Consider the following 25,024-nt stretch of genomic DNA (forward strand, 5'->3'; position numbering starts at 1 on the left):
GGGGAGCCACATTTGCTATCCTCCAGTCGTCTGGCACTATTCCTTGCTGCCAGTGTAGGCTAGGAATCTGACCTGGCTTATCCTAGTGTGTATAAATCAATAATTTTGTTTCCACTTTGGCTCCTCTGCAGTGTCCATTGTTGTTATCATCATCTCTGAAAGTGTAAAGTCTTGGGTGTTTTTTTTTGTTTTCCCTCCCCCCTCATTCTATGTGTTTGCAGGTGATAATAAGGATGAAGACAGCAGTGTTATCCACTATGATGGGGCTGCTATTGATCGACTGTTGGATAGGAACCAAGATGCAACGGAAGACACAGATATACAAAGTATGAATGAGTACCTCACCTCCTTCAAAGTGGCTCAATATGTTGTCCGGGAGGAGGCCAAGGTAAACAAGGCTGACTGAATTGGGAGTTGGGTTAGAAAGTGTGTGTGTAGTGTATGGTACAAAGCAATATACCACTAGTGATGCACCTCTGTAACTCAGTCAGTCTGTCAGATGTACTGCCTCACTGTGCGATAACAATACTTCCTCCTTATCCATCTGAAAGTCATGCTGCTGAATTATGTCAAATGACTTCCCTGAACTAAATATATCCTATAACGAATGTGACATGATCAAACAAAATGATTATACAAAAGCAAAATCTAACAGATTAGAGAAGTGTGAAACTAAAATAGTAAATATTGGAAGGAATCAGTTAGACGGCAGATTTTTTTTTAGATACAAATGGCTGTAATGCCTCAAGTCAAAGACCAAAGGCTTGAGATGCCAGAAACAGGTGGCATTCATCAAGATTATTGCAAACCATCTCACCTCGACTTCCTGCATTATTACTATATATCTCCAATACCGTATTCCAGAATATAGGACTTCATGCAAGATGGGGAAAGAGGTTTTTAAAAAATAAATGGTGGAGGTATTGCAGTTTTGATTAGGGAATCTATTACAACATAAGGAGGCCTGACATATTAGAAGGATCCTCAAATGAACTCCTGTGAGTAAACCAAAAAGGAGCAAACAAATTATGTTTAATTTGGGATTATCAAGCACTAGGAAAGAAATTGAAGTACAGGTCCTCAAGGGTCATAATCTCCGGATTACTGCCTGAGCCACGTGCCAATTGGTATGGGGAAAAGAAAGTTAGGGAAGTAAACCCGTGGCTAAGGGGTTGGTGTGGGAGAGAGGGATTCCATTTCGTGGGGCATTGGCATCAGTTTTGGAACCAGGGGGATCTGTACTGATGGGACGGTCTCCATCCAAACCGATCTGGAACCAGTGTTCTCGCAAAATGGATAAATAGGGTGATCAGTAGGACTTCAAACTTCTGAGTCGGGGGGGGGGGGAAGCGAAAGTGCCAGGGAGTATGAAGTTAAATGGAAAGATAAGCAACAGGATAGCATGTGTACAGGTGGGTTTAAGCTCGAGGTAGTCTAGGAATACAGCAAAAAGGAATGATAACTTAAGGCATCTTAGGATTTCCAATATCTCTAATAATGATAAGAAAGTTAGCATTAAGGCACTTTACCTAAATGCTCGTAGTATTCGCATCAAAGTAGATGAATTAACAGCACAAATCGTCTTGAATGATTATGATGTGGTAGGCATCACAGACGTGGTTGCAGGGAGTTCCGGACTGGCAGTTAAACATCCAAGGATTCACACTAATTGAAAAGACAGGGAGGTGGGCAGAGGGGGCGGGGTTGCCTTGATAGTTAACGAAATTAAATCTACAGCATTGAATGACATAGGGCCAGAAGATGTGGAGTCTGTGTGGGTGGAGTTGAGGAACCAAAAAGGCAAAAAAAACCATAATGGGAGTTATATACAGACCTCCTAACAGTGGTCAGGACCAGGGGTGCAAGATGCATTGGGGAAATAGATAGGGCGTGTCAGAAAGGCAAGGTCACAGTGATCATGGGGGACTTCAATCTGCAGGTGGACTGGGTGAATAATGTTGCTGGTGGATCCAAAGAAAGGGAATTCATGGAATGGTTGCAGGATGGCTTTTTGGAACAGCGTGTTGGAGTCCACAAGGGAACAGGCTATTCTGGACTTGCTGTGTAATGAGCCTGACTTTACAAAAGATCTTAAAGTAAGGGAATACTTAAGAGGAAGCAATCATAATATGGTAGAGTTCAGTCTGCAGTTTGAATGAGAGAAGGCAAAATCGGATGTAATGGTGTTACAGTTAAATAAAGGTGGGCACGAAAATTGACTGGCAGTAGAGCCTAGCAGGGAAAAGAGTAGAGCAACAGTGGCAGGAGTTTCTGGGTGTAATTGAGGACACAGTACAGAGGTTCATCCCAAAGAAAAGAGAGATTATCTGGGGTGGGATTAGACAGCCATGGTTGACAAAGGAAGTCCGGAAATGTATCAAAGAAAAAGAGAGTGCCTGTAAAGTGGCCAAGAGCACTGGGAAATCAGAAGATTGGGAAGGCTACAAAAACAAACAGAGGATAACAAAGAGAAATAAGGAAGGAGAGGATCAAATATGAAGGTAGGCTAGCTAGTAATATTAGAAATGATAGTAAAAGTTTCTTTCAATACATAAGAAACAAACGAGAGGCGAAAGTAGAATTTGGGCCGCTCCAAATTGATGCTGGAAGGCTAGTGATGGGAGACAAGGAAATAGCTGAAGAACTTACGAAGTACTTTGCATCAGTTTTCACAGTGGAAGACATGAGTAGTATCCCAACGATTAGGGAGAGCCGGGGGCAGAGTTGAGTACGGTAGGCATTACAAAAGAGAGAGTGCTAGGAAAGCCACAAGGTCTAAAAATTGATAAATCTCCTGGCCCCGATGGGCTACATCCTGGAGTTCTGAGGGAGGTGGCTGAGCAAATAGCGGATGCTTTGGTTGTGATCGTTCAAAAGTCACGAGTTTGGGAAAGTCCCAGATGATGGGAAAATTGCTATAGTAACCCCCTTGTTTAAGAAAGGATCAAGGCAAAAGATGGAAAGTTTATAGGCCAATTAGCCTAACCTCGGTTGTTGATAAAATTTTAAGAATCCGTTGTTAAGGATGAGATTTCTAAATTCCTGGAAGTGCAGGGTCCGATTAGAACAAGTCAGCATGATTTAGTAAGGGGATGTCATGCCTGACAAAGCTGTTGGAATTCTTTTTGAAGAGGTAACAAGTATGTTAGACCAGGGGAAACCCGGTGGATGTTATCTATCTAGACTTCCAAAAGGCTTTTTGGATAAGGTGCCTCACAGGAGGCTGCTGAGCAAGGTGAGGGCCCATGGTGTTCGAGTTGGGCTACTGGCTTGGATTGAGTATTGGCTGTCTGACAAGGCAGAGAGTTGGGACAAAAGGCTCTTTCGGAATGGCAACCAGTGACGAGTGGTGTCCTGCAGGGTTTAGTGTTGGGGCCGCAGCTGTTCACTTTATAAATGAATGATCTGGATGAAGGGACAGGGGGACATTCTGGCGCAGTTTGCCGATGATATGAAGATAGGTGGACAGGCAGGTAGTACTGAGGAGGTGGGGAGGCTGCAGAAAGATGTAGACAGTTGTAGGAGAGTGGCCCAGGAAATGGCTGATGAAATTCAACGTGAGCAAATGCGAGGTTTTGCACTTTTGGAAATAAGAATACAGGCATGGACTATTTTCTAAGTGGTAAGAAAATTCATAAAGCAGAAGTACAAAGGGATCTGGGAGTGTTGGTCCAGGATTCTGTAAAAGTTAACATGCAGGTAGAGCCCGTGATTAAGAAAGCGAATGCAATGTTGTCGTTTATCTCAAGCGTTGGAATGTAAAAGCAGTGATGTTCTTCCGAGACTTTATAAAGCTCTAGTTAGGCCCCATTTAGAATACTGTGTCCAGTTTTGGGCCCCACATCTCAGGAAGGACATACTGGCCCTGGAGCGTGTCCAACGGAGATTCACACGGATGATCCCTGGAATGGTAGGTTTAACGTACGATGAACAACTAAGGATCCTGGGATTGTATTCATTAGAGTTTAGAAGGTTGAGGGCAGATCTAATAGAAACTCAAGATAATGTATGGCTTAGAAAGGGTGGACGCTGGGAAGTTGTTTCCGTTAGGCGGGGAGAATTAGAGGGGGTAAATTTAAAACGGAAATGAGGAGACGTTTCCTCAGCCAGAGAGCGGTGGGTTTGTGGAATTCATTGCCACAGTGCAGCGGAGGCCAGGACGTTAGATGCCTTCAAGGCAGAGATCGATTTAAATTCTTGATCTCAGAAGGCATCAAGGGCTATGGGGAGAGTGCAGAGAAGTGGAGTTGAAATGCCCATCGGCAATGATTTAAATGGTGGAGTGGAGTCGATGGGCCGAATGGCCTTGCTTCCACTCCTATGTCTTGTGGTCTTGTGTCTTATAGATAACAAGATGTAGAGCTGGATGAACACAGCAGGCCAAGCAGCACCAGAGGAGCAGGAATGCTGATTCAGAAAAGTTAGAAAAATTACAGATGGTGTTTCTCAGATTGGAGAAGAGTTGAAAGTGGTGTTCCTCAGGGATTGGAATGAAGACTTTTTATGTAAACAAGTTGGCGATGGGTGTTGCAGATATTAAGCTAGGGAACATAGTGAATTATAAGGATGATATTGAGCAACTTCAGACAGGCATTGATAAGTTGGGAAAATGGGTAAGTAGCAGATGAAATTCATTGCAGGGAAATGAGGTAATTTTGGTAAAAGAAACCGAGACAATAACAGGCTTAATTGTGCAACTTTGAGGGAGTACTGGAACATTGGGACCTCAGTTCCTGTGCATGAATCTCTGAAGGTGGCGAGGCAAGTTGGAAGAATTAAGTTTAATCGGATCTTTTGGATTTATAAATAGAGTCATAGAATACAAAAACAAGGAAGATTAGAGAAATTGAATTTATCGGAGCAGAGAAGATTAAGAGGTCACCTTATTGAAGTGTTCAAAATTACGAACAATTTTGACAGGTTAAAGACAGATATTTGGCTTTTAAATAGTTGATATCTCAGAACTAGGGTCGTGAATTTCAAGATGCTCAGCAAGAGCGCTAGGAGTGAGATGAGAGAAACTTAAAGTAATTAGGAATGAGTTGCCTGGGAGAGTGGTGAAGGGAGATTCCATAGGTGATTTCAAAAGTGAACTAAATATGTATTTGAAAGTGATGAGTTTAGAGGGCTATAGAAATGGGCTGGAGAGTGAGATTACCTGGAACCTCTTTTGGGAGCCTGTGTAGACATGATGGTTTGAATTACTTTCTTCTGTACTGTATAGAATTACAGGACTTTAGTCACATGCTGACTAACTTGAGTGTTCTGAGAACGTTTTTTTTAAAAAAAATACACCGTCTAAACAGTACTTAACAAATATAGAAGTTCAGGGTCTAATGTAAAGATGATTTAAAGGATTTGATAGGATCAGTATAGAGAATCTGTTTCTCCTGGTTGGGGTTGGGAGGGCAGTCCAGAACAAGGAAACATCTTCAGAGACGGTCTGTTTGGGCTTAATGTCAGGAAGCAGGCCTTCACACAAAGGGCAATGAAAATCTGCGTCTGTTCTTGCACCAAGCTAACTGGTGAAGGGTAATACTAGAGCTGATCTTTGCAAATAAATTTAAGGCTTGGCAAAGTGAAGCATTGCAGTCGCAGCATGTTATGTCCAAGTAGGAGGTTATTGGCCTTTTTTTTTGTCATTTGAGTTTACCTCGCAACTCAATCATAGCAAAGCTACTGTCTATACATGTGGCCATGTTAAAAACCCAGTTAATTCCAAAGATATTCTTAGGCACTCTGGCATTGTGTGTAATGCAACCCAAGAAGATAGGTGTAATTAAAATGTAGATCAGCCATGGTCTAGTTGAATGCCGCAAAAGCTTTGAGGAGCTGAATGGCCTCTTCCTAATACTTATTTTATTAGAAAAAAGACATTGAATAGAAACTGTAGAAGTACTTTTTAACGCTTTTAAGGCCACTTTTGGCATTCATCAAGACTATTGCAAACCATCTCAACTCCACTTCCTGCATTATCACTATATATCTCCAATTCTATATTCCAGAATATAAGACCTTCATTCAAGATGGGGAAAGAGGTTTTTCAGAAATGGTGGAGGTGTCGCAGTTTTCATTTGGGAATCTATTATAGCATAAGGAGGCCTGATATGTTGGAAGGAACCTCAAATGAACTCTTATGAGTAATCTTAAAAACTAAAAAGGAGCAAACACCTTAATGATAATGATAATAATGATAATGTGTGAAGCTGGATGAACACAGCAGGCCAAGCAGCATCTCAGGAGCACAAAAGCTGACTGTTTGGGCCTAGACCCTCCTTCAGAAAGGGGGATGGGGTGAGGGTTCTGGAATAAATAGGGAGAGAGGGGGAGGCGGACCAAAGATGGAGAGAAAAGAAGATAGGTGGAGAGTAGGGTATAGGTAGGGAGGGGGATAGGTCAGTCCAGGGAAGATGGACAGGTCAAGGAGGTGGGTTGAGGTTAGGTAGGAAATGGAGGTGCGGCTTGAGGTGGGAGGAAGGAATGGGTGAGAGGAAGAACAGGTTAGGGAGGCAGAGACAGGCTGGGCTGGTTTTGGGATGCAGTGGGGGGAGGGGAGATTTTGAAGCTGGTGAAGTCCACATTGATACCATTGGGCTGCAGGGTTCCCAAGCAGAATGAGTTGCTGTTCCTGCAACCTTCGGGTGGCATCGTTGTGGCGCTGCAGGAGGCCCATGATGGACATCTCATCTAAAGAATGGGAGGGGGAGTTGAAATGGTTCGCGACTGGGAGGTGCAGTTGTTTATTGCGAACTGAGCGGAGGTGTTCTGCAAAGCGGTACCCAAGCCTCCGCTTGGTTTCCCCAATGTAGAGGAAGCCACACCGGGTACAATGGATACAGTATACCACATTGGCAGATGTGCAGGTGAACCTCTGCTTAATGTGGAAAGTCATCTTGGGGCCTGGGATAGGGGTGAGGGTGGTGGTGTGGGGGCAAGTGTAGCACTTCCTGTGGTTGCAGGGGAAGGTGCCGGGTGTGGTGGGGTTGGACGGCAGTGTGGAGCGAACAAGGGAGTCATCGAGAGAGTGGTCTCTCCGGAAAGCAGACAAGGGTGGGGATGGAAAAATGTCTTGGGTGGTGGGTCGGATTGTAGATGACGGATGTGTTGGAGGATGATGCGTTGTATCTGGAGGTTGGTGGGGTGGTGTGTGAGAACGAGGGGGATCCTCTTTGGGCGGTTGTGGCGGGGGCGGGGTGTGAGGGATGTGTGGCGGGAAATTTGGGTGACGCAGTCAAGGGCGTCCTCGATCACTGTGGGGAGAAAGTTGCAGTCCTTGAAGAATTTGGACATCTGGGATGTGCGGGAGTGGAATGCCTCATTGTGGGAGCAGATGCGGCGGAGGCGGAGGAATTGGGAATAGGGGAAGGAATTTTTGCAGGAGGGTGGGTGGGAGGAGGTGGGCTTGAAATGGACATCAGTTACAAGCTGGTTGCCTGAGATGGAGACTGAGAGGTCCAGGAAGGTGAGGGATATGCTGGAGATGGCCCAGGTGAACTGAAGGTTGGGGTGGAAGGTGTTGGTGAAGTGGATGAACTGTTCGAGTTCCTCCGGGGAGCAAGACGCGCCACTGATACAGTCGTCAATGTAACGGAGGAAGAGGTGGGGTTTGGGGGCCTGTGTAGGCGCGGAAGAGGGACTGTTCCACATAACGTACAAAGAGGCAGGCACAGCTGGGGCCCATGCGGGTGCCCATGGCCACCCCCTTAGTCTGTAGGAAGTGGGAGGAATCCAAAGAGAAGTTGTTGAGGGTGAGGACGAGTTCGGCTAGGCGGATGACGGTGTTGGTGGAGGGGGACTGGTCGGGCCTGCAGGACAGTTAGAAGCGGAGGGCCTTGAGGCCATCTGCTTGCGGAATACAGGTGTTTGGGACTGGATGTCCATGGTGAAAATGAGGTGTTGGGGGCCAGGGAATTGGAAGTTCTGGAGGAGGTGGAGGGCGTGGGTGGTGTCACGGACGTAGATAGGGAGTTCCTGGACCAAAGGGGAGAAAACGGAGTCCAGATAGGTGGAGATGATTTCGGTGGGGCAGGAACAGGCTGAGACAATGGGTCGACCAGGGCAGGCAGGTTTGTGGATTTTGGGAAGGAGATAGAAACGGGCGGTGGGGGGTTGGGGAACAATGAGGTTGGAGGCTGTGGGTGGGAAGTCCCCTGAGGTGATGAGGTCACGAATGGTGTTGGAGATGATGGTTTGGTGCTCAGGGAGCACGAACAGAGGAGCTCGAACAGTTCATCCACTTCACCAACACCTTCCACCCCAACCTTCAGTTCACCTGGGCCATCTCCAGCACATCCCTCACCTTCCTGGACCTCTCAGTCTCCATCTCAGGCAAACAGCTTGCAACTGATGTCCATTTCAAGTCCACCGACTCCCACAGCTACCTAGAATACACCACCTCCCACCCACCCTCCTGCAAAAATTCCATCCCCTATTCCCAATTCCTCCGCCTCCGCCGCATCTGCTCCCACAATGAGGCATTCCACTCCCGCACATCCCAGATGTCCAAGTTCTTCAAGGACCGCAACTTTCTCCCCACAGTGGTCGAGAGCGCCCTTGACCGCGTCTCCCACTATACATCCCTCACACCCCGCCCTCGCCATAACCGCCCAAGGAGGATCCCCCTCGTTCTCACACACCACCCCACCAACCTCCAGATACATCGCATCATCCTCCGACATGTCCGCCATCTACAATCCGACCCACCACCCAAGACATTTTTCCATCCCCACACTTGTGTGCTTTCCGGAGAGACCACTCTCTCCATGGCTCCCTTGTTCACTCCACACTGCCCTCCAACCCCACCACACCCGGCACCTTCCCCTGCAACCGCAGGAAGTGTTACACTTGCCCCCACACCAGCTCCCTTACCCCTATCCCAGGTCCCAAGATGACTTTCCATATTAGGCAGAGGTTCTCCTGCACATCTGCCAATGTGGTATAATGTATCCATTGTACCCGGTGTGGCTACCTCTACATTGGGGAAACCAAGCGGAGGCTTGGGGACCGCTTTGCAGAACATCTCCGCTCAGTTCGCAATAAACAACTGCACCTCCCAGTCGCAAACCATTTCCACTCCCCCTCCCATTCTTTAGATGAGATGTCCATCATGGGCCTCCTGCAGCGCCACAACGATGCCACCCGAAGGTTGCAGGAACAGCAACTCATATTCTGCTTGGGAATCCTGCAGCCCAATGGTATCAATGTGGACTTCACCAGCTTCAAAATCTCCCCTTCCCCCACCGTATCCCAAAACCAGCCCAGCCTGTCTCTGCCTCCCTAACCTGCTCTTCCTCTCGCCCATCCCTTCCTCCCACCCCAAGCCGCACCTCCATTTCCTACCTACTGACCTCATCCCACCTCCTTGACCTGTCCGTCTTCCCTGGACTGACCTATCCCCTCCCTACCTCCCCACCTACACTCTACTCTCCACCTATCTTCTTTTCTTTCCATCTTGGGTCCGCCTCCCCCTCCCCCTCTCTCCTATTTATTCCAGAACCCTCACCCCATCCCCCTCTCTGAAGGGTCTAGGCCCGAAACGTCAGCTTTTGTGCTCCTGAGATGCTGCTTGGCCTGCTGTGTTCATCCAGCTTCACACTTTATTATCTTGGATTCTCCAGCATCTGCAGTTCCCATTATCACAGGAGCAAACACCTTATAGGGCCCCAGCAATCTGACAGAAATGGAAGAACAGATTTGCAGGCAAGTTTGAGAAGAGTAAAAGTAATACACTAATTGTAGGATATTTCAACTTACCCAGCATTAGCTGGGATAGTTATAGTGTGCGAAGTTTAGAGTGAGTGGAATCCTTAATGCATCCAGAGCAGCTTTTAAGCCAGTGTGTAGAATGTCATACCAGAGGGCATGGTCTTGGACTGATCAAATTCGCAGATAATACTAAAACTGATGAAATGATAAGTAGTGAGGAGGATTGCCTTGGGTTACAGAATAGGCTAATCAGTGGCAAATGGAATTCAATCCAGATAAATGAGGTGACATGCTTTGGTGTGATGAACAAGGCAATGGAATGCATAATAAACTGTAGGGCTGTGGTGTGCACCAAGAATCAGAGGGACCTTGGTGTGCTTGTCTACTGGTCCCTTAATGAATCATGATGGATGGATAAATGGGGTAGGAAGGCATATGGGATATTTACCTATGGTTCTGACATAAAGTTTATGAACAGCAGTGTTATGCTGGACCTGTATAAGATGTTGGTTGGGCCCAGCTTCGAGTACTGTATGCAGTTCTGGAAAGCACACTAGAGAAGGAATGTGATTTGCAGTGTAGAGACCGTGGAGATTTTCATTGACGTTGCCTGGACGCGAAAGTTTGGTTATGGAGAGAGATTGAACAGACTGGAGTTGTCGTCCTTGGAGCAGAGGAGATTGACGGGTTATGATTTGAGAAGAGAAAATTTGAGGGTCAAAAATAGGGCAGGTGAAAAACATTTTTCTGCTTTAGAAGGGATCACTAACAAGGGAGCATAGATTTAAGGGACAGATGGTGTAGTGAAGGTGTAACCAAAAATACACTTTCATCCAGCGGGTTTGTGGGAGTCTGGAAGGCCGTATCTGTCGGGATGGTCAAGGCAGAAACCTTCATAACATTGAAAACATTTTTAGATGTGCACTTGCAATGCCAAGGCATACAAGGCTATGGGCCACATGGTGGAAAATGGGCTAGTGGAGACAAAGGGCCTTTCTAGGTACGGTAGATTTCTGACTCCATTCCTCCTACCAATTTGCACTGCCTCGTGTTGGTTCATGCTTGCACAATGGTTTCTTTAAGTTTACTAATGTCTTACATTTTGCCCTCTATTAAGTATGCATCAGGTTGGTTTGCTCAGTTGGCTGGTTTACAGTGTAGGGTGACGGTTAACAGTGGGTGTTCAATTCCAGTATAGCTGAGATTACCATCAAAATTCTGCCTTCTCAACCTATCACCTTACTTGAAGTATTGTGCTCCGCAGGTAAAAAGCACTACCAGGCATCTCTGAGAGCAGCCCTCTTGGCCCACTGTGGGGCTGCAATGACTTTTCTTTTAAGTGTGCTCCAAAAATAGTGGAGTCTGCAAATTTTGTTGACAGAAATTGTCTTTATTTTTTTTCTCTCCTCTAGTTGGCTGGAATGTTGGGAAGCTTTTGCCTTTCTGTAGGAAATGGCTTGTCTTCAGCCTCTATGGGGAGGTGATGGCCTATGGTGTTATTGCTGGACTGTTGATCCAGAGAGCCAGATGATGATCTGTGGACCCAGGTTTGAAACCCGCGATAGCAGATGGTGAAATTTCAATTCACTTTTTTTTAAAATCTGGAATTAAGACTAATGATGACCATGAAGTCATTGCCAATTGTCAAAAAAACACATCTGGCTCACTTGGAGACAATCAGGACTGCAGATGCTTGAGCTTAAACAAAAATGTGGTGCTGGAAAAGCACAGCAAGTCAGATGGTATCTGAGGAGCAGCGAAGTCAATGTTTCGGGCCAAAACCCTTCGTTGGGGCTCCCAAAGGGTTTTGGCTCAAAATGTTGACTTGCCCTGCTCCTCGGATGCTGTCTGACTTGCTGTCTTTTTCCAACTCCACATTAGTGAACCAGATGGAGTCAATAAATGTCCTTTATGCACTTTGGGAGTAACCAGAAGGCAAAGTACAGGGCTAATGGTAAGATTCTTAGTAGTGTAGATGAGCAGAGATATCTCGGTGTCCATGCACACAGATCCTTGAAAGTTGCCACCCAGGTTGACAGGGCTGTTAAGAAGGCATACAGTGTTTTAGCTTTTATTAATAGAGGGATCCAGTTCTGGAACCAAGAGGTTATGGTGAAGCTGTACAAAACTCTGGTGCGGCTGCACTTGGAGTATTGTGTACGGTTCTGGTCACCGCATTATAAGAAGGATGTGGAAGCTTTGGAAAGGGTGCAGAGGAGATTTACTAGGATGTTGCCTGTTATGGAGGGAAGGCCTTACGAGGAAAGGCCGAGGGACTTGAGGCTGTTTTCGTTAGAGCGAAGGTGGTTGAGAGGTGACTTAATAGAAACATATAAGATAATCAGAGGGTTAGATAGGGTGGATAGGGAGAGCCTTTTTCCTAGGATGGTGACGGTGAGCACGAGGGGGCACAGTTTTAAATTGAGGGGTGAAAGATATAGGACAGATGTCAGAGGTAGTTTCTTTACTCAGCAGTAAGGGAATGGAATGCTTTGCCTGCAACGGTAGTAGATTCGCCAACTTTAGGTACATTTAAGTCGTCATTGGATAGGCATGTGGACATGGAATAGTGTAAGTTAGATGGGCTTGATCGGTATGACAGGTCGGTACAACATCGAGGGCCGAAGGGCCTGTACTGTGCTATAATGTGTTTAGGGAAGGAAATCTGCCATTATTACCTGGTTTGCCCTACATGTGACTTCAGATCCACCATAAGGGCGGCATGGTGGCTCAGTGGTTAGCACTGCAGCCTCACGGCGCCAGGGACCAGAGTTCGATTCTAGCCTCTGGTAACTGTCTGTGTGGAGTTTGCACATTTTCCCCGTGTCTGCGTGGGTTTCCTCTGGGTGCTTTGGTTTCCTCCCACAGTCCAAAGATGTGCAGGCTGGGTGGATTGGCCATGCTAAATTGCCCATAGTGTTCAGGGGTGTGTGGGTTTTAGGGTGATGGGGTCTGGATGGGATGCTCCAAGGGGTGGTGTGGACTTGTTGGGCTGAAGAGCCTGTTTCCACACTGTAGGGAATCTAATAACATGGTTGACTCTTAACTACCCTCTCAACAATCGAGGATGGACAATAAATATTTGTCTAACCAGTGATGATCTCGTCCTGTGAATGAATTTAAAATAAAACACCCATGATATGCTGGATTTTCTGGGGGTTAATGGTTCAATCTGGTTTGTTTGTTTGTTTGTGCCCTTGTAGCTAATAAATACAGGACAGCTACCCAAGATAGCCGAGTGTACAATTCCTGTCCCTTCCTGTACACCAGTTCCCTCAAGGCCACTTTTTAGTTTATGCTGAAGGCTTGTTGCCATTCCTTTCCAAAAACTTAGCGTTAAACAGAATTTGAACTAGGAGCAGGAGAAGGGAATTCTGCACCTTGAGCCTACTGTGCCAATTAATATGATCGTGGCTGATCTCAACTGAGCCTTGACTCCATCCTCCAGCATGTTCCCAATTAACCTGTTACTACCTAAAAATACCTGTGTTTGCATTAAAAGTATTGTGCCCCAGTGTCTACTGCACTCTTAGTTCCACAAACTTACAAGCCTTTGAGAAATGTGTATTACCCCAACCCCTATCACCATTTTAGCCTAATACAAGAGAAAATATAGTAAGTGGAAACTATCTGCTGTGCATCGATTTTGGTAGTCCCATTATGATCGTAAGAAATAGGAACAAAGAGTGACAAGCGTTGAACCTCTCCACCATTCATGATGATCGTGGTTGATCCAACATCCCACACATCATCTTTCCTACATGTTCTCTGCACTCTTGTCTGCGACTGTTTAAGAATTGATCTGTCGCCAGCTTAAGTATGTACAAGGACACTGCTGCTGCCCCTACAACTTTAGTGTCTTGTACACATCAATTAGATGTCACCTCAGGTACACAGGATACCAGAAGACTGTCAGTTCAGGAAAGTAATGACCTTAGCATTGGAGTGAGCTTTGTCTCTCCCTTGAATTGATCCCTGTTTGACTACTAGGGAGGTAAGAAAAATCAGTGCTGTGCAAACTACGGAAACTCATATTTAAGGGTCCTTATTTCTTAAACTTGGAGTTGATTAACTGTGATACTTGTTCACTTGGAAATGGTGTTTTAATTTTTGTGACTGCAGGAAGAGGAGATCGAGAGGGAGATCATCAAGCAAGAGGAGAATGTGGATCCTGATTACTGGGAGAAGTTGTTGCGGCACCACTATGAGCAGCAGCAGGAGGATCTGGCAAGAAACCTGGGCAAGGGCAAACGGGTCCGCAAGCAGGTCAACTACAATGATGCTGCCCAGGAAGATCAAGGTCAACAGCAATGCCATACTTTCCTAATCAACCTTGGGTTGAGCACACCAGGTTCAGGGCCAGTAGCAGCAGATGGAAATGTTGGGCTGGGAGGTTTGGTAGTTACTGGCTAGCTGGGAGCTTGGCATTGAAATCCACATGTGCTTAGTTCTTTCCAGCATCTCACTGCCCTGCCCCATCTTGTTGATTTAGTAATGAGTTTTACAATGCAAAGGGAAGAGCCTGTTATAGCCTGTTTTGAAGGAGCTGCTTCCCCTACCGTTGCCATTCTAGATTCTGTTTTCAGCACATGGAATTCCATGTCCTTACACTTGTACGCTTTAAAGACAATCTCCTTGTCTACTACAATGTTCCTTTGTTGAATATCTTACATTAATACCATTGCTATTGAATTGACAACTGAAAGCAGTTATTTCTGGTTCACATTTTTGCCTGAAATCTAACTCTTGCCATTGGATGTCTCTTAACTTTCCAATGAAGTAAAACCAAATGTTGGTAATTTGAAAGAAAAGAGAAAATGTTGGAGAAATCTGGAGAAACTCAGCAGATCTGGCAGCACCTGTGGAGGGTGAAACTGTTAATGTTTTGAGGCTGGATGACTACCTAAAGTTAGACCCTATGTATTTTTGCTTCCTGCCTGACCACCTTTTAACAGAGCAAAATCACCCCAGCTTTGTTGGATTTTGGTAAAATTCATTGAAAATTACTGGCTTGTTTTTCCATATTGCTTGAGCATGCATCACAGTTTGTTTCTTCTCTGGGCTGGGCTGTCAGCTGAGTACTCCCTCAGTCTGATATGTGACAAACCCCACAATGGCTGTGATGCTGACGACTCTCCCTGTGCTTAATAGGTTTTGAGTTGTACCTTTTGCCTGTCTTCAGAGGTAGTAGAATAATAGCAAGTTTTGAGAAGATTTATAGCTCAGGTTGAGGTTCTGGATGTGAGTTTGCCTGCTGAGCTGGAAGGTTCGTTTTCAGACGTTTCGTCACCATACTAGGTAACATCATCAGTGAGCCTCCGACGACGCGCTGGTGTTATGTCCCGCTTTCTATTCATTAGATAGAATAAATAGAAAGCGGGACATAACACCAGCGCGTCGTCGGAGGCTCACTGATGATGTTACCTAGAATGGTGACGAAACGTCTGAAAACGAACCTTCCAGCTCAGCAAACAAACTCATATCCAGTAGTAGAATAATGGCATTGCCTGGAGTACAGAATGAGGCCATTCAGCCTGTTGGATTAATACCAGCTACTTTTCCCATAGCACTGCAAACTTGTTTATTTTTAGATATTTGTCTTGTTCTGTTTTTTTTTCAAAGCCATGTCTTCAGTGTTAGTCCTTTCCAGTCCCTTTGCACTTGCTGTTTTTCCTCATGTTGCTGTTTGTTCTTTTTGCCAGTCATCTATAAATCTGTCCTCCTATTCTCAATTCTTCCACCAGTTAAAGCAGTCTCTTCCCAATTTCTCATGATTTTGAAAACCATCTCTTGGCGGTGTCTGAGAAAGCAAGAACTGCAGGTGCTAGAGTCAGAGGCAGCTGGAGGAACCAAGGTAAAGCAGCATCCGAGGAGCAGGAGAGTTGATGTTTTGGGTCGGGACCCTTCAGAGACGGGGAAGGGGAAGGCAGCTGGGAAATTAGAGAGCGAGGAGAGGACGGTTGGGGCTGGAGAAGGTAGGTGGGATGGTGATAGGTGAGTGCACGTAAGTAGTGATGGGTGTTGTGGATTGATGAGAGAGGGCATGGACAGGTTGTGTCAGGTCAATGAGGAGGGAGGGTTGGACATGGATGAGGCCAGGGGTGGGGAGATTTTTAAAACTTGTGAATTCCATGTTTAGGCCATTGGGCTGTAGGCTCCCGAGTCAGAATAGTTTTCCCCACCAGTTTGTGGCTGGTGTTATTGTGATACTGGAGGAGGCCCAGGATGGGCATGTTTCCCAGGGAGTGGGAGTCTCTCAAACTGGAGGAGCAATACCTCATATTCCATCTTGGGAGCCTACAGCCCCCATGGTCTAAACATGAAATTTTATTTTATTTTTTTTAAACCTTCCCACCCCTGGCTTCAACCCATGCCCCATCCTCCCCCTCATCCCTGCCTCTTTAACCCAACACAACTTGTCCATCTTCTCATCCACCTATCTGCACCACCCGCCCCGCTGACCAATCCCCACCACTCCCTACCTGTACTCACCTTATCTCCATCCCACCTACTTCCCACAGCCCCAGCCCTCCTCTGTATTTATTTTCTAGCTTCCTTCCCCCTCCCCCATTTGTGAAGAAGGGTCCCGACCCAAAATATTAACACTCTTGCTCTGATGCTGCCTGGCCTGCTTAGTTCTTCCAGCTCCAAACTCTGTCTTTTTGCGTTCTTCATCCTTTTGAGAGCTTGGGACGTCTGAAAGTACTCTGCGCCTAATGAAGTGTAGTTCCTGTGTAGATAAATAATCAGTTTTGCACAGTGAAATCCCAGCTGCAGCGCTTTGATAAATGGGTTGCTGAAAGTGCAATAGTGTATTGTTTGGTTGGTCAGTAGCTGAACCCCAGTGGTCCCTGCCCTGCTAAGGCTGCACTGGGCACTAGGTGAACCTTAGTCTTTCGTGGGAAAGATGGAAAGATACTGGTTCATCACAGTTTGATTTTTAACAAAACAGCCCTAAATAGGATATGACTGACTAGCTACAATTGTGTATGCATGTTTAGTTATCTTCCTTAATTCATTGTTGTGTGAATAAAGTAGTGCACTTTGAGGTAATTGTTTTTGAAAGAGCCAGTAAATAGATGCCCCATTTGCCTTTTGATGTTAAAGGAAAATATCCGTGGCTACTATTGGAAGAAACGTTGAGGAGTTTACCTGATTTCTTCCTGCCTCATGCATTTCTTGACTAGTCATATTGTCATAGTTTCTGTTATTGTATTGCAATTTGTCGGAGCTTGCTATGCACTAACTGATTCCTGCATCCCAACTCTGATTGTACTTCAAAAGTAGTTTCCTGTAACTAGCTTTGGCACATCATAGGTGCTACATAAATGCAAGCTTCTGTTTCTGATACTTGATGGACCAAGGTGAGACACACGTTGCAGAGTGGGTAACTCCACTGTTCCCTGTAGGATCCATCTCCAGCCAAATGTTCCAGCAAAAGTGCTGCTGGATTTGGGTCACTAATGTTCCTGCTCTAGACCCTTCATGGTTTAAGTTGATCTCCCACTTGTCTGGACCCCAGTTCACAGCAGGCTCTTTGCAGAGTGAGACAAGAGACCCAATAGTGCTGATACAAGAGTTCACTTTACATGTGGTTGGTCTGAGCAAGGCTCTGTACCTGTATCAGTGTCTGAAAGTTCTTCTTAAAGGAAAAATAATTTGGTAAAAGTTTGGCCCAACATCATGGGCCGAAGGGCCTGTACTAGAACATAGAAAAGTACAGCATAGTACAGGCCCTTTGGCCCACGATGTTGTGCTGTGGAATAATCCTAATCCAAAAATAAAACAACCTAACCTACATTCCCCTCAATTCACTGCTGTCCATGTGCATGTCCAGCAGTGGCACAAATGTCACTAATGACTCTGCTTCCACGACTACCACTGGCAAAGCATTCCAGGTGTGCTGAACTCTCTGGGTGAAGAACCTCCCTCTGACATCTCCTGTATACCTTCCTCCTAACACCTTTAAAACTATGACCCCTCGTGGCAGTCACTCCTGCCCTGGGGAAAAATCTCTGGCTATTGACTCTATCCATGCCTCTCGTTACCTTGTACACCTCGATCAGGTCACCTGTCTTCCTCCTCCTCTCCAGTGAGAAAAGTCTGAGCTCAGTCAACCTCTCCTTGTAAGACAAGCCCTCCAGTCCAGGCAGCATCCTAGTAAACCACCTTTGCACCCTCTCCAAAGCCTCCTCATCTTTCCTATAATAGGGCGACCAGAACTGGACACAATATTCCAAGTGTGGCCTCACCAGGGTTTTGAAGAGCTGCAGCAAAACCTCCACAGCTCCTAAACTCGATCCCCCTGTTAATGAAAGCTGAAACACCATATGCTTTCTTAACAACCTTACCCACTTGGGTGGCAAGTGGATACTGTGCTGTACTGTTCTATGTTCTCTGATACGGTGGTGCTACAACAAGCTGAGAGTGTTAGACAAGTAAAAGAACTTGTGCAGGTGTGAACGTGATGAACTAAATGATGAGCTTCTGATATGTGATCTTCTTGAGTTAGAGAAGGAGGTGAAAGCATACACTCTCATCTCGGTTCCAAAATCTCAGTTAAGACTTTTTCACCCCTACAAGAAAACAACAAAAAGTTGCTGGACAAGCTCAGCAGGTCTGGCAGCAGAAGAAGGGTCACCGGACCTGAAATGTTAATTCTGTTTTTCCCCTTTGCAGATACTGCATCTGTGAAGGGAAAAAGAGTTAACATTTCGGGTCCAGTGACTGTTCCTCTGCTGCCAGACCTGTTGAACTTCTCCAGCAGCTTTGTTTTTGTTCCTGATTTACAGCATCCGCAGTTCTTTTGGTTTTCTGTAGGGTTGGGCTGGTGCCAGTGGAGCAGGAGCTGAAGTAATGTGTAAGTGACTTTTTTTGTAAAGTTTAGCTGGCAACAGGAAGAACTGGGGCTTTGTGTTCAATTCACTTTGCTCCCTAGAATGTTGGCAAGTGTCCCATTAGGCAGCTCTCCATGGCAGGCACTGGATATTGAAATTCCTTTGCTCTCTTTGTCAGATCCTGGTCAATGTTAGCTCCTGGGCACTTGCATCAATCACACTTTTTAAAATATAAAAACAGTTTGCGATGCACTCTTTCCAGTAGTCTCCTTAATTGACCAGCTTGGAAACTTAAAGTTCAACTTGAAGGAGACTTATTGGTAAGAGAACCCTAAATCTAAAATAACCTTACTAAATCTGTGATAGCACACGGAATCGATGTATTTATCTTTTTTTGAAGTTGCATGTTACAAAGATAAATAATGGTCTTTTGTTTCTTTCTAATGGTGCAGAATGGCAGGATGATGTTTCAGACAACCAATCCGAATATTCAGTTGGTTCTGAGGAAGAAGATGAAGACTTTGATGAACGGCCAGAAGGTCATTTTAAAATTTTCATTCACTTTGATTACATTCATCAGATGGCATTTTGAATATTTTCTTATTGCTTAAAGTACTTCTGCCTGTGGGACTGCTGGGGGAGGATGTGGGCCCACCACATCACAATGGAACTGTTTGGAGAGAATGGATTTAGCACTCTTCGGAAAGACTGTGTGGAGAGGACCTGACACCTTGCAGTGTGTGGAGTGTGGAATTTGACCCCCTGCAATGGGACTGTCCATAGGTAGAATATCAAACCGAGCATGGATGTGACACACTGCAGCAGGCATGTTTGTAGTGAGAGAGTGTGAACCTGATGTCCTGCAGCAGAACTTTTATGAGCTTTACTTGTCCTCGCTGACAAATTCATAAATATTTGTGATCTAAAACTTTTCCTTTATCTCTGAAGGTCGTCGCCAATCCAAGCGTCAACTCCGTGGTGAGAAGGATAAACCGCTTCCACCTTTGCTGGCTCGAGTTGGTGGAAACATTGAGGTAACTGGCAGAAGTCATAGATTGTGACTAGCTATAGTAACTTTACACTGGATTAGCGAACCGTCTGTGATATGATAAACTGTTCATTCAGCCTGAGTGCTGTAAATTCCAATGGTTAGAGCCACAATGGTGTGATCATGTGATGACTTGTGAAGAGAATTGCCTTTCTGTAAGGGGAATGGGTCACAGGTACTGACCAGATCCTAACTTTATCCATTTTTGCTGCTAATCTTACTTTCTCTGTATAAACATTCTGCAAGTCAGCTTGTTCATGGGGCATTTGCTTGTTTACCTAGTCAGAAAAGTGGTTACAGTTTAATTGGCAGTGTTTATGCTTTCCTTCATAATGGAACTTTGCTGAGTCATTTGAACCTATGTTTCCAGAAATAGGCCCCTTGAATCTGCTCTGCTAATCAGTCAGGTTATAGCTGATCTGATCACACCATACTCCTGTCTACCCTCAATAACCTTTCACAACTTGCTTGTCAAGAATCTAGTCAGAAATACTGCTTTCACTTTTTTTTTTTGGGAAAGAGCATTCCAAAGATGATGACCCCACTCCCGCTGTCGGGAAAAGGGGGGATAAAAGCAACTGCTTCTCTTGTGTTTGTTAAGTGGGTGATCCCTTTATTTCTAAACAGTGATACCTGGTTCTGGATTCTCCCCCGGGGGAGTTGTCCCTTCCACATCTGCCATGTCAAGATGTATCAGGATCTTGTGTCCCAATCGGTTGGCTCTTACCCTTCCTCAAAACTCCGTGCGTGCACTCCTAGCCTGGCCAACCTTTCCTCATAGATGGCAACAATAACACTTTTTTTTTTCTTACCCCCAAAACTCCAAGTATCAATTCCTTGGCTGATAGGACTGATGTATGACGTGAAACTGGATCAGTCAAGAATACATTCACTAGAGTAGAGAAGAATGCTGGGAGAGAAGGGGTTAAAATCTTGAACAATAAAATTCAAACAGGGTTACATGGGAAAGATGCAAGGGATTATGATGCTGGAGTCTGAGACAACAGTGTACAGCTGGCAGAACACAACAGGTCAGGCAGCAGAGAAGTAGGAAAGCCAACGCTTCGGGTCGGGCCCGACCCGACCCTAAACAGTCTTTCCTACTCCTCTGATGCTGCCCAACCTACTGTGTTCCTTCAGCTCCACACTGTTGTCTCAAGATGCAAGGACGTTCCTGATGACCAGGTAGTCCAGAACCCGGTGTCGCACTTAAAGCATAAGAAGTTCGGCCATTTAGGAGTTAGATGAGAAATTACCCAAACAGTGGTGAACTTGTGGAATTCTCCACTATAGAGTGTTTGAGGACAAAGCGTTGAGTATTTTCAAGGTGTGGGTATAGTTCTTCAGGCTGAGGAGATTCAAGATTATGGGGAGAAAGCAGGAACGTTGTACTGAGTAATACAATCAGCTGTGATTTGTATTGAATCACAAAGCAGGTTGAAAGGGCCGAAAGCCCCCTTTTTTTTCTTCGCTCCTATTTCATATGCTTTTGTTAATTTATTGCAAAGAAAAAGAATGATTATATTTTTGCTTTATATTACTTGCTGAACCTGCATTCTAACATTTTGTAATTCCTGTGCTGAGACACCTGGAACCTTCTACATCCTGGAGCTGTATTCCATTTCAATCTAGGTTCCTAATCTGTAGCCTGAAGGGCAGTTGATCCCTGACTTGCCTCACTTAATTTATTAACTGGCAAGGCCTGTCATACTCTTCCTCCTATTTTGAAACACAGATTAACTGGGAGCAATGCCTCATGAGGTATGTAGTATTCCCCGGACCCTTTTTTTTTAATCAATGGATTCTATCCATGATGAAAACAAAATGTTCTTCTTCTGGAATATCCTCAATTCATAGATTTTTTTTTTGGTTTCTGGGAATAACTGGCAATAGGGGTGCTGGTAAGGCAGATGAGGGCATTTTGGGATGGTGTGGGAGAATGCAGGAGAGCAGAGGCTCTAATCATGATTGCCAAGTGATGATAGCCTTACTCATGTGAATTGTCACTGACTGATATTGACTGTCTTGGTTTCCTAGAGGGGGTCTTGAGATCTGGCTCCTTCCCTCATGCAGGACAGACATTCAAACTGTGTAATGGACTTCCGCAGGCAGACTGAAGAGACTCTGCCCTGCAAACCAATACAATACAGTCACTGCAACCTCTGGTGTAGTGGCAGGAGGTGGGTGGGGGAGGGAAGAAATTAGACTGAAGTCAGTGACTACATAATGACCACCTTTTGGCTTTACTGATGGCAAAAATCCTATATTCAGTGAAATAAAAGCATTATGTGGAGTATTGGAGGACTAATGACTATGGTGTGTGCTTCCCTGGTCTGCATCAGGAAAGCACCAGTTTTGGTTACCACACTCTCTCTCCTGGGTTGGCATTGGGCACAATTGGCCTAAATCAAGCAGGTGAGTGTCCTTCCCTAAGCTGAAATCCCTCCTGTCAAATGTTTCCTCTGTCCCCTTTCACAGGTTTTAGGATTTAACACTCGGCAGAGGAAAGCATTCCTCAATGCAGTGATGAGGTGGGGGATGCCTCCTCAGGATGCTTTCAACTCCCAGTGGCTGGTCAGGGATCTGCGAGGCAAGAGCGAGAAGGAATTCAAGTAAGTCTGCCCTCCTGTTTCATATTGGAACCCTTGCCTCTGATAGAGAAACACTATTTTCTTGTTGTTTTTCTTTGAACCACTTTTTTCAGTGAATGCTGTCAGGTTGGTCTGTTTGATTATAGGGCTTACGTGTCCCTTTTCATGAGACACCTGTGTGAACCTGGGGCTGATGGTGCAGAAACGTTTGCAGATGGGGTGCCTCGAGAGGGTCTGTCTCGGCAGCAAGTCCTGACAAGGATAGGAGTCATGTCTCTGGTGAAGAAAAAAGTTAGTGTCAGATTGTTCTGAAATTGCTTATGAGTGAACGGTATAGCTGCATAGCGGGTACGATACTTTGGTATAAAGGTGTCTGGATGTCGTCTACCCTGAATGGTGACATTTAAAGAATATTTTTGAGCTCCGAACGCATTTCAAACGGATTTTCCTGTACATGAGCTTGCCATGCTGATAACGTTCAGCAGTCTCTGAAGTGAAAACATGGATTCATATTGAAGAGAAACTTGTCAGCAGTACTGAGATAACAAGACGTAGAGCTGGATGAACACAGCAGGCCAGGCAGCGTCACAGGAGCAGGAAAGCTGATGCTTTGGGTCTGGACCCTTCAGGGGGAAAAATAAATTCTGAAGAAGGGTCCAGACCTGAAACATTAGCTTTCCTGCTCCTCTGATGCTGCTTGGCCTGCTGTGTTCATCCAGCTCTACATCTTGTTATCTCGGATTCTCCAGCATCAATCCTACTATCTCCGTTGGCAGTACTGCTGGCTAGTTTTAGTGCCTGGAGCCTGCGGTACTCTAATGGCTGAGGCGGTCAAACATGTTTTGTATACCACCATTAGTAGTTAGTTGTGAAAGTGAATTTAATAAATCTTGTTAGTTGTGTGCTAATGCTGGGACCGGAGTGATGGTGGATTGTTATAAACAAGTCCCAAAGGGAGAAAAAGATGCCATCTTGGCTGCATTACTGGGTGTTTCTGGTTTCACAAACAGTGGCTTACCCTTAGAGGGCAGGTGGCATGCAAAGCTGGGCAGTAAGCACTTCCTTGTCAGATAAATTCTCAGAAGAACCCCTTTCACATACAACTGTGCCTGCATCCCTGTGTTCAAGTCAATTAGTTATTTCCAGGGACCAGTGAATCCACTATTCTTCCTGTATCAGAGATAATAGGAACTGTAGATGCTGGAGAATCTGAGATAACAACAAGGTGTCGAGCTGGGCGAACACAGCAGGCCAAGCAGCATCTTAGGAGCAGGCAAGCTGATGTTTTGGAAGATGCTGCTTGGCCTGCTGTGTTCCTCCAGCTCTACACCTTGTTACCACCATTCTTTTTGTCCTTGCTGCTTTGCAGGCATGGTCCTGTCATGTCCTGAATGCTCATGATGTCTGTGCTGTATAATCACTGTGGCCAGCATTGCGAGTCAATGAATCAATCACTTAGTTCCTGTCTGTCCTCTCTTGGTGTCAGGTGCAGGAATTTGAACACATCAATGGAAAATGGAGCATGCCAGAGCTTATCCCAGAGGTCACTGCAGATTCTAAGAAATCATCCAGAGCCTCGTCCCCTGTAGTGAAGACAGCAACAACAACCCCAGAGCCCAGCTGTAGCAACACGCCCTGCACTTCGAAGCCAGGTACAGGGAGGAACTGAGAAACACTCTGCAGTAACCAATCCCCTCGCCCCCTGCACAAAACAGATGCACAGCTCACTTCCCTGTGTATATAGCAATACTGCTCCAGGATCAGGTATCATAGCCTAAGGATACTGGTTAGACCAATTGGGACTGACATGCGGAGAAATGTCTTCATCCAAAGGATGATGAATCTGAGAGATTCTCTCCCACAAAGCAGTGAGGCTAAAGATTGAATAACTTACTTGGGGAAGGAGTTTGCAGTTCTTGGGGCTGAAGGGATCAAGGAGTATGGGGAGAAAGCGGGAACAGAGTAATGAGATGGATGTTCAGCCATGGCCCTATTGAATGGTGAAGCAGGATTGAAGGGCTGAATAACCTTTTGCTATTTTCTGTTTCTATGTAGACAGCAGTTTCTGCGCTCTCTCATGCCATAGTGTGTGCTCTGCACATCACATACCAGATACACAGGAGAGAAATTTTTCCCGATGTGTACCCTCTGTGGTTGTTATAGAAGCAAACTATTGGCCCTCACAACATTCACTGCTAGACGCAGGCATGTACCTGATAGATGTTTTCTTGAATTTTGACTATCCAGCAACTCCTGCTCCAAGTGATAAAGTGGAGGGAAGTGGAAATCCTGCTGAAAAGGAGATGCCGGATGCCAAGGATGAAGAGGCAAATGGTGGCGAGAAATTGGAACTAGAGGTAGTATGTTCTACATAAACAATGCATAGGCTGGGGATTTTGTACAATTTTGGATGGGAAGGGAAATGTTATTGGAGACTGTGTTCTTATGTGCAGTCTATTCTATAAAATAGTAGTACTCAGCCTGAAATGTCACAGACTTATTAACAATTCACTCTAATAGAACCCATGTAACAGTTCTGCAAGCTTTAGCTGGCTAATTCAAATGTGCTACGGTGTGCCCATATTACAGACAAGTTAAGCAGATCAAAACCTGTTTCAAGTTCTTTATACCCCTTCCACATGACAACTTTGCACAGTTCATACGATTCACCGGAATGAACTGATGTGATCATACCCTGGTCTAGCAGCCGTAGATTTGGAACTTTAACTTGACTGCTGTCTATACTTCCACAGATCTATGACAAAAGGGGTTTGTCTGTCTCTAATCATTTGTTAGAGATCTACAGTACAGAAAAAAGGCCCTTTTGGCCCATCACATCCATG

At 45.4% G+C, this 25,024-nt stretch overlaps 1 protein-coding gene across 10 annotated transcripts in view; it reads left to right on the forward strand.

Annotated features, from left to right (window-relative positions):
• The window catches only part of chd3 (chromodomain helicase DNA binding protein 3), a 118,109-nt gene that overhangs the window by 71,078 nt on the left and 22,007 nt on the right, over positions 1–25,024 (forward strand). For all 10 annotated transcript variants that reach the window (XM_048524053.2, XM_048524050.2, XM_048524051.2 and 7 more), the window contains 8 exons: positions 222–388; positions 13,828–14,005; positions 18,995–19,081; positions 19,491–19,576; positions 22,069–22,202; positions 22,328–22,472; positions 23,668–23,833; positions 24,429–24,538. In XM_048524053.2, coding sequence (XP_048380010.2) covers positions 222–388; positions 13,828–14,005; positions 18,995–19,081; positions 19,491–19,576; positions 22,069–22,202; positions 22,328–22,472; positions 23,668–23,833; positions 24,429–24,538 — 1,073 coding nt within the window. The remainder of the gene's footprint in view (positions 1–221; positions 389–13,827; positions 14,006–18,994; positions 19,082–19,490; positions 19,577–22,068; positions 22,203–22,327; positions 22,473–23,667; positions 23,834–24,428; positions 24,539–25,024) is intronic.

This window comes from Stegostoma tigrinum, chromosome 45 (assembly GCF_030684315.1).
Source record: "Stegostoma tigrinum isolate sSteTig4 chromosome 45, sSteTig4.hap1, whole genome shotgun sequence".
NCBI classification, from domain to species: Eukaryota; Metazoa; Chordata; class Chondrichthyes; order Orectolobiformes; family Stegostomatidae; genus Stegostoma; species Stegostoma tigrinum.